The sequence below is a fragment of the Falco peregrinus genome, chromosome 8 (genome assembly GCF_023634155.1).
Source record: "Falco peregrinus isolate bFalPer1 chromosome 8, bFalPer1.pri, whole genome shotgun sequence".
Classification (NCBI taxonomy): domain Eukaryota; kingdom Metazoa; phylum Chordata; class Aves; order Falconiformes; family Falconidae; genus Falco; species Falco peregrinus.
In genome coordinates, this window is record NC_073728.1 from 37165618 (window position 1) to 37181222 (window position 15605).

Sequence of the window (15605 nt, forward strand, 5' to 3'; positions counted from 1 at the left end):
TTTATTTCTATCTCCTTAAATTTGCTATGCTTGCCTGGCTTTGTGGCAGGGAGGCAGCACAAGCTACAGCACCTACAGCTTCTGGAATTAGCAAAAATGCACCAAAACTCTCACTAACAAGTTTCTGCCTTGTTTTAGACCCCCATATCTGACAACATACTAAAATGGCATTTGTTAATATCTCATCTAGATTCGATATTTTCTTGATAGTGAAGAAACATAAGTGAAAAATAAAACAGCAGAGCCACAGGAACTGGCCATTTGTGATTGTATTTGCATGTCCCCCGTTCACTCTTTAACATCTCCACATTTTGTGTAACTCTGAGACTAAATTGTCTTGCCTGAGTGTTTCAGGTAGAAATAAATTCCCAGTATGTGTGTTGTATCTGCACGGTTATACTCTGTGCTGCGTCCTGCTCCTCAAAGGCTGTAGTGACAGTAAAACCTTGAGTAAAACCAGGGAGGCAGGTTTGGGGCCAGGAGCTGCACGTTCTCCCTCGTTTTCTCACGTTGAATGATGCCAACTTCTTATTTGAATCTCCAGGAAGGAGTGCTCGTGCTTTACCACATTATGACTTGGTGTTTGTAATGCCTGCACCACTTACCACTACTAAATATAAATTAATAAACCTTGCTGAGCAACACATTAGTTCTGTCAGTGTGAGCTGTAATGACTGGGGTTCTACAGAGCTCACTTCAATTAACTTTTTAAACAAGGCATTTTCCACTTATTGCACTTTAGAATTTGAAATACAGTGATGTCTGTCTTTGCATATTTAATCATCCATTAGAAGAAAAGAAGGGATTTACTAGGAGCATTTTGTAAAGTCGAGCAAAAGACTGGGTACAGTAAAAGCATCTGAAGGCTGTGGTGTGGGAAAGTGGAGCATCCGGATGTCTTTATAGCAAGGATATTCTGCTGCTTTCCCAATTTCCCCTCTTTTCCTGATTTTACAGCCAGAATTTTACAGTGCTGCTTTTTCTGATGGCTTCATCCTGAAATGTCTTTATCTGAACTTTCCAGTATCTGATTTTAAGCTGAGATGTCATCCAGTTAGTGCAAGAAATAGGGCATTTCCAAACTCAGTCCCCCAGTCCCTGGGGGCTTCCTCACCAGCCCTCTAATAAATCAGTCAATTCTTCATCCTCCGTTTTCTCATGTGTAAATTAGGATTAAAGTTGAACAGTTTTGAGGGTCAGGCTATAAATAGATAATCAAGAGCTGGGGAACTTCAGAGGACCGATTAAATGTTTTTACCCTTCCTACTCAGTGAGAATCATTTTTTGGCAATATCTTTGAGGGCTGTCACCATGGCTAGTCCCTCAGAGTAATGGTGAAAGGTCTGTTTCTGTAGGGGCTTCCATCCTGCCTGCAGGGCAGAGACTGGGAATTGGTACGTCTTTCTGTCTATGCCATAGTAATTATTGCCCTGACTCTTAATTCATATTTTGTACTTGGAATAAAATCGATCCCATCCTTTTGCCAGCTATAAAGTTTTAGGCAGGTCTAAGTTTTCTATAAACTTGGTTCAACGCCAATGAAGGCTTTTCATAACCTTAGCGGAGCTCTAATTGATTTTCTTTTCTCTGTACCACAAAAGGAGGTAAAAAACACTAACTCCCTTGATTTGGGTGTAAATGAAAACTAAAAGTGCTGAATTTGCTTCACGAATATTTGTGCTGGTATCTGCTAGAGGCACAAGAAATCAAGGAATTCCAATAATTTCAGAAGACTTACCGCAAACCAATCTATTAAAACTTTTGTGCTATAAGTCATTCTTGAGCGATATTTTTTTAATTTTGGTGGCTATTTGCAGCATCCAAATACCTAAAGACAAGTTTTCATCAGTGAAACAGCCACTTTGCAAAATCCAAATTGCTTGAAAATTAATTGCTCAACCAGTTTTAATACTGGTGAGCGGTTAGCGTATTTCTGACAGTTGTGATCAATACATAAACTAGCATGAAATAAAATCAATTTTATTTTAAAGAGAACTATTTAATTTTGACAATTTAATGAGGTCTTTTCTGTGATGTAGTGTTTGTTAATGTGCAAGTACTTTTCCTTCGAATATACAGTTAATTCGGTAAAGCTTTTAAATGCACGTTTAGATCTGCCAAATCAAACATGCACTTAAGTAATTAACAAAGTAAGCACTCCATTTTGAATTCAGTTTTAAAGAATTAAATGAAAGCAACTCATTATTAGGAATTATCTGTTTTGGATTAAATGGGATGCAAGGGCAGTATTAGAGCATTATAGAAATTATTTGGTTAATGTATGGGCACCATTCAACTGAAAAAGAGATTTGGATAAACTGGATGGAGTCAACATACAAGTCAGATTTGCAGGTGATTGCAATGGATGGACGTTTTTGGAGCTGTATTTCCTGTTGTGCTCCAGATCCATTTGCATCATGCTGGTTGCAAGAGAAGTGCTGGCTGTGGTCCAGACTGCAAGAAGTGGTGGCCATAAGCCATCGTAGGAGGAGAGGGCCACTTCTGCAGGGTGACATCCCGCTACTGCCTGTTCTTGCAGCCTGGATATACAGGGAACATCGAAGTGGGTATGCAGAAAGTGTTAAAAGTGAGGAAATCGCTGGCCAGTCTCAGCAAACCAGAGAAAATCAACTCTCTTTCCTATATGAGATCTTTTCTAGCTTTAGTGTTATTCATGGTGGTCTCCATAGTTTAAAAATAGGTTTTTATTTCTTCGGTTCTGGCTGTTTCAATGTATTAGGTCTAATGTAACCTTGGTATAAGGGCAGCGATGTGAAATGAACTTATGTTAGCAATGAATTTAGTCCATTTTTATTAGAAATGAATAGCACAGAGGTTGTCCTCAGGGTCTCAGGCAACTGCTACAGTGATCAGTTTGGTTGTTCTAATATAATAAGCAGATATTGACTTTAGTTGAGGTGAACACCAAGATTTACTGTCTTGAAAGCTAAAATATCGACTGAGGGAAAACTGGAGTCAATATTTACCCTGAGGGACAATAAATCTTGATGTTCACTGAAATATGGAGTCACTATGATTTTCAGAAGCATTGAACCTTGTTCTAGTTTACTTTGCAGGTGCTCATCAGAAAAGCCACCTGAAGTAGGTATGAATTTCTCTTAATGAATCACATCAGTTGAGCACGTGCCTTCGTTTCTATACGTCCTTTGCAAGGTCAGTATTATTCCTGACCTACATTTACATAAGTTGCAGAACATTATAAGTCACACTAGAGTTCTCTGGTGGTTAGATATTTGGACTTTTCATTAAAATGCAAGTATCATCTATTAAAGTAGATAAATGTTTGTATGTCTTGTTGAAGTAACTGTTGATATCAAGATACTTTAGCAAGGACCCAGGGTTTGCATTGGAGTGAATGGGAGCTGGCTTCTTTTATTAGGCAAGCCTAGAGCAGATTGTCTCTTAAAAAGTAGCTTTTGTCTTTCTTCTCTTTAATTTATTTAAAACTGTGCCCATCAACTTGATTTTAGGATTAAGATGTTAATGTACTCTAGGTTAGTTGTGGCTACAAAGAGTGATACAGGTGTCCTATGAAAGTCGGCAGAAAAACTCCCATTGACTTCGGTCAGGCATCATTTCACCTCTTGGTTCGTTGAGCCCAAACCCCAGCATATGACTGTGAATAAAAATCGAGGAAAACATTTAATTTCCAAAAATGCTAGAAGTGTTTTGATTGTGTTTGTTTCTTGAAAGGTTTAGAGGCGAGGCGCTAAGGGATGGAGCCAGGCGTGGTCCCCTGGGTGCTGAGCTCTGCAGCTCCACACAGGTCAGGTGCCTGCATCTGTCTCCCACCCTGAGAAGTGCAGAGCAATGGGCCCCTGTGCCCACCACATGGCCTTCATGTAGTTTCTGTCCTTCTGGAGATGGATTGTGGTAGTACAGTAGGTGTGTTGGGTGACTCAGTCTGAAGGCTTCTGTAAATGCATTGTCATAGTGGGTTTGGGTAAGTTTGGGCAAGGGTGAGCATTAAGCAGATCATTTTCAAAGGAACTGTTGTCTTTGTGCTTGGGAAGAGAAGTGGCGTAGCTGGACAAGAGGATTCTGTATCTGCAGCAGAGGTAGCAGATGGCAAATGTCATGAGAGCCAGAATGCTGGGGCTGTGTCTAATTTGAAGCTTGGCTGCAGTCTGTTTTGCAGTCATGGATCTATGGGAGCATATCCCTAACCCCTCCAGGCTTAGGCATTTTGGGTCCCTGGGCTGGGTGAGGAGTAAGGGCACCACATCCCATCCCAGCTCCATTTAGGGTTTGGGCAGGGTGCTCCCATGGACTCAGGAGGTGAGAAGTGATCCCAGGTTCCCCTGGTTGGTGGGACCCAAAGAACAGCAAGGCTTAGCCAAAATCCTTTGAAAAACCAAGATCAAGAACATCACCTGTTTGACCTCCTTAAGTACCACAGCAATTAGAAAAAGATAGGAATGAAAGGCTTTAAGGTTTGTTGTGTTGTGGGGTTGATTTTTTTCAAATACAAAAAAAAAAAAAAAAAAAAAAAAAGGAGGAATTGGGAATGATTGAAAACAAATGATGGCAAGCCAGGAAAGAGAAACAGGAGGAAAATGTTGTCCTGTGGAGGAAACGACCATATGCCACATCACCATGGTTTTTAAATGCAAAGATAAGAGTCACAAATGATATTCACAGCTTCTGAAAGCATACCCACAGAGTTTCACCCATGGAAATCGTGCATCTCTGAGACTCCCATTTAAAAGTGTAACAGACTCTACTGATGCATGTTGTAACTTGCTTGGAAGAAATCTATCCCTCCCAGTGATGCGTGGTAGTTATTTACACCTTCCCAGTGTCTCAGGGTACTAGTGGAGATGGCATTGCTCAGTGCTGGCACAGGGCAGAGAGATTGTTCACAGCCAGGATATGCAGTGGTGTCAGCGCAATAACTTAGGAGAACAGGTTATTTGTAACAATTGTATTTCAGATTTTTGGTGGCAAGTGTAACCTGGCAATCCTGACTGAATTGGAAGTACTGAGTGGGTCACCAACACGCTGCTGGGGTACTGATGTACCGCAGGGACCACACAGCTGTTGCTGTGTGCCCTCCCTCCTCTGGCACAGGGTGGGATGTCTGTCAGAGGAGGAGAGCTGATGGGGCTTCACGTGTAATTGTACAGGCTTGATGTGATTAGCAGAATACAAGTGCTCTATTAATGGCTTTATTATTATGGCGATCCTGCCTGCTCTTGATACAGCGCATTTGAAGTATCACTTCACATTTCATGTATTTGTGTCGCTGTGTATGGGATCTCTGTTTGGTCCTCGCATGATTCCTCAGGTAGATTTTAGTTCACGTGGCATCCCATCCCTGCCCCAGCCCTGCTGGTTTTCTTACACAGAAATCACGCCAGCTAAATGCTGCAGGGAGTTTTGACCACCAAAATGCGGTTGGTCACCATAATGCAAAATTCCTGGTGTTAGACCTCCACTGCCATCCACAGGTGGGCTTTGCTGGTTTGGAGAGGCCTGAGGGTTTAGCAGATTTTGGTGCAGAGTGATGAGAGGTCACTGAGACAACAAGCTGGGATTGCCAAGTTCTTGGTCCCGTCCAAGTGAGGAGAAAAGGCTGCAGTGCTGAAAGGCTGGCACTGCTCGTGTTGTGACCTGCGGGATTCACAGGGTTATCCTCTAACCCTGAGGAAGTGTTAATTAGAGCAAGGAAGAGAATCTTAAATCCCTAAAGCTGCTGCCTGCTGTGCCTGCCCCAGCTGCCCCTCTGTGCTTGTGGAGGGGCACGGGCAGCACCGTCACCGTCACCTCCTGGCCTCTCCCAGCCTCGTCTATCCAAAAGCCTAAAGAGCAAGAACAGGCACCACCCAACTGTTAATAAACTTATTAATAAGTAAGTTTTACCTCCCTTAACATTGCCCAGTGAGACCTCTCCTCCTGGGCTGCAGGTTCCCTGCCTGTCGGCAGCTGGTTCTTGCAAAGTCTGATGCTTTGCTCTCTTGGATTTGCCTCCCCTCTGCGACGAGGGAAACTCTGGTCACGCCTGAAGCACACATTTCCCTCTTAATCGTCTCCTGCAGACAGCAGTACATTTGGTCAGACAACATAGGCAGAGTGTAGTTTTTCCTTCCCTCCCGGCCCCCCATGGAGTAGGGAAGCTAATAAATACTCCTTGTCTCAGCATCCATCTCCTGGCTGTCTTTGGGGAACGTGAAGGCTTTGCAGTGCCTAAAGAGGGATTGTTATTCTCCCCAGTGTGTGCAGGGAAATGGCTGCAGGAGTCTGTAACTCTCCCGAGGTGACAGGCTGGCTGGGCAGGACGGTGGCTTTGCGCGGGGCTCGGTGTGCTGCCACTGCCCCCGTGCCTGTGGGCTCCCCGCGACGCGTGCTGGTGCTGAGCACGGGCCCTGCTCGGTGGGTACTTTCTGTGCCCCTGCGCACACCAGTTACGTTAAAGAGCCTGGGCTGCGCAGGTCATTAGTGGCACTTGTGGTGCCGCTTCCTCAGTCTAGGAAACTTACCCTCTCTGCGCACTTTGTACAATACATAGATACCTATATATCATATGGTCAGGCCAAATACTGCCACCTCGGCATACAGAAATCGTCAGCCCGTATTGGGTTTTTTGGGGTTGTTTTGTTTTTTCTTTTTGAGGTGCATTGTCACCTTTCAGAGACCTTTGTGAAGGCTCAGGGGAAGCTGGAGACGTCACAGACCTCCCGCGCTCCCCCGAAAGGCTGCGGGCTGACCCTGCTCACTTGTGCAAGAAGGCTGTTGTGCCAAATGTCCTCTGCGGATTTCACCCCTGACACAGCAGTCCTAACACATTTCACATGTTCTCACGTTACTTGTGCACAGACTGTGAAAAAGGATTTGTGCTTAATAATACGTAGGAAAATTGGTACTAATCATACTAGTGCCTTTGCCCCCTTCGCTCCCCTTGCCTTCCCCTCCCTCTGCATGGAAGTGATGCTCTTACTAGTTCATACTGTCCTTGCCCCCACCAGTCCCGACTGCTATTTCCCTCTTCCCTCTCCTTTCTCCTTCACATATTTTGCACTTTTCAGCTTCTCTTACTCTTTCTTCCCTGCTAAAACTACAGGCAAACCCACAGCTAAAATTAGTTTCTGACGTTTTCTGTTTCTGATGAGTTTTCTTCAGCAAGTTATCTTCCTTTCATATGATAGGAAGGTAATTTTCTGATGGGACCCCAGTTTTGTGTTCAGATTGGTATCTCGATCTCATCCTCCCACCTGCAAAATGTTGCAAATAAGTTTTCTTTATTGCTGTGGCCACAACATGCATAGTCATAATCTGCTATTTTAAAATGCAACTGTAAATTATTAAACCTGTGGCTGAATATTTTTGGGGGGGATAGTTGGGAGGAAGGATATTGATTTACAGTTATTTTAGTGGTGAGAACTGAATGGTTCCCCAGCAGCAAAGCCAAGGAGATTATGGTGTGTGGAAGAAGAAATTTTCGGTGCACCATATTTTTCTAGGGCAGTGCATTGTGCTTCATACCAAGCGACAGAGAACACTGTATCTTCAAATCAGCTTCTGCAGACAAACTGGATTCAAAATAATTAGCTTTTATTCATTACTGTAATAGAACTCTTGAGGCATTCATTTGTTTAAACCTAAAAATCTGCTGAAGTACTGTGTCTGTATGCTGCTTCTAACAACCTGAATATCCAGCACCTTTTAAAAATGTTTATCAAGCTTTTGGCTGTATTTTTCTCTCTACATAGATACCATAGTTCAGGTGAATACACGGTCGTGTTTGATTAGGAGATGTGTTAGAGATAAGTCACTTGCAGGGAAAAAAAGGGTTTACGTTTTTTGTGTATAAAAATGAAATTTGTAGGATGCATGGAATTTCATTCTTTTGTGGTTAAATGACTTACAAGAATATGTTGGAAGCAAAGGTAAATGAGTGCTGATTTTGTTTGTACCTCCTGAAATACAAAAGGATTCGGTGTATATGGTCCTGGTGAATGACGCGTGATAGATTATAGCGAGAGCAGTCAGAGCAAATGAAATTGTAATGGAGTTCCTCTTCTGGCTGCAGGAAATAGCTGTTATTTATCCTGTTTCCTAAGATGCTGCATGCATACTACTGTTTATTATATACTTAAAAATCCCGTGGCAAGTCAACAATGAATAAATGAACTTAAAGCTGTTACAACACCCTCAGCATAAGGACCGTAAGGCAGGATATTTTTCAGCGTGCTCCTTCCTGGGTTTGGCTGAGGCGTTTCTGCAGAAATGCTAACCTGGATAGTTCAAATGAACAGTTTTGATTCTTTGTCCTGGCAGGTGTACGACGCAGTCCCATGCTACAGCGAGTGCAATCAGTATGCTTGGGTAGTAGAACCGTGGTCTCCGTGCAAAATCAACAGTGAACAAAACTCCCTCCACTGTGGAGAAGGAATACAAACAAGGAAAGTCAGGTGCGTGAAGACAAAAGCACAGGTACTCCAGATTAAAAAGAGCTGATACATACTTGCATAAAGCTGCAGTATCTGACAGCGAGTACATTGCTGAGTCCAGTGTCTTTCAAATGAAAAGAAACGTGTTTATGTGCAATGGTTTACAGGAAAAGCATCTCAGAGATGCAGCCTTGTGTTACCATCAAGACATCTTTCAGGAAGGCATGATGTTTAAATTAGGATTCTTCAACCTAAATGCCATATATACATAAAGCCCCCTGAGGTGCAAAGCCTTCATATTTTGATTTGCTAACATTTTCCCCAAGTAATGGAACTGCAGGCACCGGAGTGGCATTCGTTATTAGGGAATACTTGTCCCCAGGCATGGGGAAAATGCTGAGTTATTTCCAAATGTTCGGATGTTACTAGCAGGAGCACAAAGGTTTGTTCTTGCTGGTTGTCATTTTCTGTTTGTTCATCTGTCAGCCGATCAAAGTTAAAATCCCTCTGTATGAAGTTTGAAATGTTTATTTAAAGTGGTTATTGAAATCTGCGACTAACAAAAGCATGTCATGTGTGTAGCTGGTTTTGATTGGCATTAATATGATTAATTATACTTTTTGCCCAGTCGTGCTGCATATAGCTATATTGGTTTACGTATGGGGTACTACATGGAGTCAAGCATGTTGTTATCCAGCACTTTGGTAGTATGCTGATGATCCTCTAATGAAAATGTCTGTTTTCTGTGTAGGTGTGTGAGTACTGCTGAGGACCACAGAGGGGAGACAGTGCCCAATGCACTGTGTAACCAGGCTGAAATCCCAGATGTAATGCAGAAGTGTAGCCTGTACTGTCCCAGTGAGTGTGCAGTGTCTGACTGGGGACAGTGGAGCGAGTGCCCGCAGGTAGGCTCTCCTGCTTCTGTCTCTGTGGCAGTGTTCCTCGCGCATCAGTCTTCTCTGTCCTTCAGCTGTTTCATGACAGCGATTTTCTAAGAAAGCTCATTATTTTCTGAGGGCTGGATCCTGCCAGCTTGGTTGAATCTGGAGATACTTATATTTCTGCGGAGACTCAGCTATAGTTAGTAAAACACAGTTATTGCTGTGACAGTTGATTCGACACATCTTTCTGCTTGGTCTATGGGAGAGGGGCCCCCCAGGCAGAGCAGGTGAAGGGACGAGCGTTCCAGCTGCAGTAAGAGCTGTCTGTGTTATGAAGCACTTGCAGTGCAGAGCTCTGTGAGCGATGCACAACTGCCGTAACAACCTGTTGGTAAACCATGGTGGTCACACTCCTCTGAACAGGTCTTGGGCCTGAGGGAATGACAGCTCTCCCTTCCCAACAGACACTATTTCTGTCTGGCATCTCCTCCTCCTCAAAACCTTGAGGGAAGATTTGAGGCAACAGCAACAGAAGGGCATGGCAGCAAGATGCCTGAACAATTTGTCATGTCACAAAATACTCGAAACTTTGTGAATTATGCAGGGATTCAAGCCACTGCCAAGTGCTGTGTTTTCCTAAGCGTGCAAGGTGGAAAGAAGCTGCAAATGCTGTCTTGTGAAAACTCTCTGACCTTAAAGCACAGAATTTCAAACTTATTGTTTCTTTCTGATCGGTGTTGAAATAGGTGCCAAGTTTAATCTCAGGAGTTTTTTTAATAGACTTGCTTGATGTATTTAAGTGACAAACATATATTCATTGCCACTGTGTTAACAGGGCCATTATCAAAAGTCTGAGTGGTTATTGGACAGGTATTTATACTACTGCTGACACAGGTAATTTCCTTCCATAATATTTTGTGTAGCGTATCAATATACTCAGTAAGAACATGTCAAATAAAATCTTGTGTTTCATTTCCTGCATTCACCGCCTCCTGAGCAGCATAGCTTTGATGAAGTATAACACTCTTGCAACTGATACAGATGCTTAGATACCTTTCGAAGTCCCACTGTGGTTAGGCTGTTTCTTTGCCATTGACTTTTTTTTTTTCCCCAGAGACAGATTTTCTTCATTTTAGTGTGCCGTAAACTAATGCAGAGATTGTCAAGGCCATTGGGTATTTTTCAGGTGGCAGTCACTTGGTTACGAAGCACTGTGTGAAGCTTTGAGCACCCTGGTATTCTTAAGATACCCTGAGTTCTTGCGTGAAGGCTCCTTTTTGGCAACCGTGAAGCTGCTGTAGCCCACAGAAGCAGGAAAGGGATGCCTGAGCCCGTGGGCTACACTCATTCAGGCAACGCAGCTCTTGGCAGTCGCAGGGCCGAGAGCCACAGACCCTGTGTCTCCTTGTACATCCTTGTGCCATGGTAGATGTTAATTTATAAATGTGAGGGCATCTGTATGCCAATGCAATTAACTGAACAATATGTTTTCACAAGCTGTTCTGCAATGCTTTGTTGCGAAACTGAGATGACTGTGTGCTGATGGAGCATGTGTTTAAATAGTTCTGTCCAGATACGGAGCAATAAACAGCCTCAAGTTTTATGGATGGATAAAACCTTCCCTTTGACGAGTTTACAGCAGCCCTGTCTCCCTTTTATAGCTGCTTTGGCTATTTGTGTTTGGTTTCAGAAGGGGACCCACCACACAGCACACTTCCTCCCAGGCTGCACATGCTTAATGTCTTCGAGGCCAGTGCTGGGCTTGCTGTGAGTGCAGAATGACTGTGCCATGCCAGGGGTGTATCTGCAGCACGTGGGGGTACTGGTGTGATGGGGCAGGGACTGGGGGAAACGTGGTGGCCAGGAGTGAGGCGTTGCCAGCAGCAGGGTAAGTAATGCGGCCCTCCGTCTCCTGAGTTGCCACTAGGCAAGGGGGTCACTGAGAACGGCCACGAGCTGGTGGACATGGTCAGTGTTGTTACAAAGGCAACGGAGCCTACGGAGGATCCTGTTTTATCTGTAAGGGAAGAGCTATGTGTGGTCAGTTGAACAGCTCCACTGGCTGCAGGTGAGAGCTTGGGTCTGGACCTTGCGTGGAGACCCTATATACAAACACCCAAATATAGGAGTCTGCATCTAGAGCCAAATCTCACGTTAAATCTTGCGGTCAGACCTGTTGTGCCCCCAGCCTTCTGTCAAATGTTTTCCCATGGAGCCCCAGAAAAATCACATCCCACATCAGTAAGTTTGCGTGTGTAGAACCTCTTGCTCATTAGGGCTGTCTGTTTAATTGTATTTGAGGGAATTTTGCTCAATAGCTGGCATGCTCATGTGTGGTTTCTGATTCATGCCAAACTGGAAGTAAGTGCCTGTCTTCCAAGAATGTATGAAATGCTTTCTGAATATTCACTGAAAATTGTTTTTTTAAGTATGGCTCCTTTCTCTTCCCCATTGTAATCCGAAAAATTTGAAGGATCACATCATATTGCAATGAAAAAGCAAAACCATACATTCTGGCTGCTCTTTTTCAAGTATATTTACATTTCATATCAAAATAGTTGGCAGTCTTAGTTGTAGCACTCTTGTGAGGCAGCTGCCAAAGATCATTCCAGGAAATCTTCCTGTATCTCTGGTCATGTTTGGCTTGCTGGAGATAAGGAGGATTTATGAAACTTGACAAATTCTAGTTTGTAAGAAATGAACAATCACAATTTCAGTTTCATCTTTGCCGCAGTAGCTCTTTGATTTGGGATATTTACCTAAGGTTTTGGTCAGGTGAGAATTCTTTTCCAGTCGCTTTGGTGTTCAGCTCATATTTTATAGTGTTGATAATAAATTCATCCTACTATCAGAGTAACTAACTCTTATCAGCTGCATATAAAAAGGCCTTTTAGATTATCCAGTGTACCTTTTGTCAATATGTCATTGTACTCCGGATACTTTCTAGGGTATTACTCGGTTTTATCTTGTAGCAATACTCTTCCCATGTGAATTTTCCACTTTCAGGATGGTAAATGAGCCTGAATCATGTTGAAATCAATGAGTCATAAAGGTGGTGACTGCTTTGTCAATAGGAAATATTTTCTTCGATATTTCTTTCTACTAAAATGTTGTACTTGTTCTACCTTTTTTAGCTGCATTTCCCTTTTAAATATATGTGTTTCTAAGGTGGACTTTTCTAATTTCAGACTCTCCCACGATGCTTTTACGTATATTTTCCAACTGAACTGCATTTTTTTGCATCGTGATTATAGTGCTATTTAACACTGCTACACATAGCTAAATTTTAGGATTTCCTCTAATGGCACAGCTATGACCCAGAAGTGCAGGTGTCTGAAATGTAATACCTCAAGGTTACTTTGGACATTTTGTCTCTTTACTGGATTCAAAGATCTCAGAATTACTGATTTCAAGCTTCCCTATTATTCTCACATTCTCTATTGTGAGAAGTAAATTCGGAATGGTTTTCCCTCAGATTGAGGACTGAGTTTTGGCTCATAAAGTTTTGTTCTTTATCGCTAAGTAACATCCATGTAACTTAAATATCAAGGCTTTAAAGCCATTCAAAATAACAGTTTGAAGCTTGTTAGAAAAAGCTAGAGGAAAAAAATCAAAAGCAAATTAGACTGACTTGCATTTTGCTTCAGAGATTTCACATTCATTTCAGCTACAATAGTGTGTTCAGTCAGACATCATCACTTGATTGCTCAAAGACCCAGCTAAACAATCTGGAAACCAAAATCCTGTCATCTCTGTTACATATTCAGTGATCCACTAGCATGTACGTCCTGCAGTGTCTCAACTATGTATTCATCTGACTTGGAAATGTAATTAATTGACTGCAATTGAATTCATCAAAGCATTCTTAAAAAGAGTTAATATGCAAGTTGTGCTACAAGTCCCTGAAATAATTACCTCAAATTTATTTTGTTAGCTCTCTGTGTCGTGTGGATAGCTGTCACAGCACCCGTAGCCGATCCGAGTGGCCTCCTTGTTTGCCTCAGTTGTTGGCATTTCTAGCAACTAATTCCAAGAGGTTCAAAATTAGTTAATTAGAGGAGGTTACATGTCTAGTGAGCGAGAACAGCTGTCTCTGTTTCAGTGAGCATTTTCCTCATGGATCAATAGTGATGTACAATGCTCAGGACTTGTGACAATTGAGTTATTATTCTCTTGAATGCCGGGGGATTGCAATAACTGATCGTATTAAAAGTGGCACCGGGCACTACAGCCAGCTCTCAGGTTTTGCATTGACTTTCATGGCAGATGCAAGTGGGAGTCATTAGAGTTTGGAAATGCCAGCTGGAAGAGAAACTGTGGAGTCCTTTAGACTCTGAGCCTCCGTGTGTTACCAAAGTCTTCATCATGACTAGCACCTTTATAAGTAGGTTTGCCAGAGGACCTGCAGTATGGAGGCTGGATTGAAGAATAGAGTTTGCACGGAGTTGTATTTCTAGCCCAAGAGATAATTTATGTAGGTCAAGCATAATAATTGTGCTGGTCTAAGGCTTTCTGGAAGAACATGCACAGCTCCTTATGCATAGCTATGATTTGATATTGGTTTTTAATAGCTTTATCAAAAAGTTGGTAACTGCTGCATTTTTAGATTAATTTTATTTTTATTCATCTTCATTCATAATGATTTTTTTAAAAAGTAATGGTTCTATATGGAGGCAGATAAGGTTTCAGAACCTAGGCACATCTCAAAAAGAAAATCTATGCAAATGCATTTTCATTTTAAACGACTGCTCATGTTATTGTAAATGGCTTGTTAAATTGTTACAAAACGTCCACATTGGCATGAACAATATAATGGTTCATTGCATTCTTAAAAATAGTCAAATCCTGTTGCTACCAATGCATTTGCCTTAGTTTGTGTCTGTATGTTTCCGTATGAATAGCCAGTTAAATATAATGTGGTCAGCTATTTATAGACCAGTGTGCATGATACAAGCTGTTTGATAAATTAAACAACTTAAAGGGCTCTCTAATGTGTTACAACCTTTGTGCTGTACAATTATAACACATACGAAAGCTTAGATCAGTGGACAGCTTTTGAAATCCGTCCCAAAGAATGTCTAATAGTGTATATTAACATGTGATATGTTAACAGCTCTTACTCTGGACCTTAGCATACATAACCTCGCAGTTTTATTTTATTTGATATCCTTCTCTTCCAGAACAAAATTTCTGTGCTTTGTCTGTTTGGTTATTGTCTGGAGGAAAGGCTGGGTACATCCTTTGTGTATGTTTGTGTCCCTCGCTTTTTATGTTAGCTTAAACTAATGACAAGTGGTCATGGTGGGAAGATGTGATTGGCTAAAAGAATTATTATAAAATGTAGTAGTTACTAGTGCCAAGAATTCCTCCATAGAATCAAGATGATGGCTTTTATAATTTCTAAATGGTCCTTTGGGAAAAACTCTGATTCATGTCTACCTTAACATTTTATGTACCTCTCTTGCTTTAAAATATTGTGTTTCTGAAGTGGTTTATATAATCTGGCCTATAGATCCCTGGCTTTAGCTCCATTTTTTCACACTTCATAGAAGAGGATAATGGATGAGATTTAATACAGTAGACTGAGGCGGAATAGTTATACACATAAAGAAACTTACTGTGTCTGTGTATGACCTCCTACTGCTGTAAGCTATTGATGTGCAACCTGAGCTAGGTCCCCGCTATTACTTCTATCCAGAAATTAATTCCATTCCTATCAGTGATTCCAAAGGAAGCACATGCGTGAATTACACACCCCATTGCTCACAGTCATCAAGTAGGAATCTGGCTTAAATCCAAGAAACAACATAGTCTGTAAAACTTAATGGCCAAACTGAGTTGGCACCTAACCTTGAAGATACATCGAGTTCTCCAGGCCTCTGGTGTTCTACCTCCGTCATCACAGCTACCTCCATTTCATAAGGACTTGTTTCCTCTCTTATATTTATGGCCAACTGGGACCCATATTCATTGTCCTTCTTTGATCCATAAATCTTTAATCTGTTTCTAGTCTGGATGGTGTTGGAAGTGGGTTTCAGTCGTCCAGAACAGAGGCAGAATTTGAAAAAAAGGTTTTCCACTTGCAAAGTGGGCACTAAACTCTGATGGTCCCCAGGCTTCAGCATGAATTACTTGTCCATCCTGGTAGCACCAGCCCTCTGGCAGAGCAGAGCCTCACTTTCCTGGAAGGAACAGGGGAAGGTGCCGAGTCTCCACAGTTGCTCTTACTGTAGTTTGCTGGAGATGTCCCTGGAGCCGAGACCCAAGCAAGAAGCTGAATTTCACCCCACCTTCTTTTTTTCTTTCTTCTACA

The 15605-nt window shown here is 42.2% G+C and overlaps 1 protein-coding gene across 1 annotated transcript in view; it reads left to right on the forward strand.

Annotated features, from left to right (window-relative positions):
• THSD7B (thrombospondin type 1 domain containing 7B) overlaps positions 1-15605 on the forward strand; it is a 269406-nt gene that overhangs the window by 225594 nt on the left and 28207 nt on the right. Inside the window, exons 16-17 of the mRNA XM_005242364.3 lie at positions 8299-8432; positions 9163-9316. Coding sequence (XP_005242421.2) covers positions 8299-8432; positions 9163-9316 — 288 coding nt within the window. The remainder of the gene's footprint in view (positions 1-8298; positions 8433-9162; positions 9317-15605) is intronic.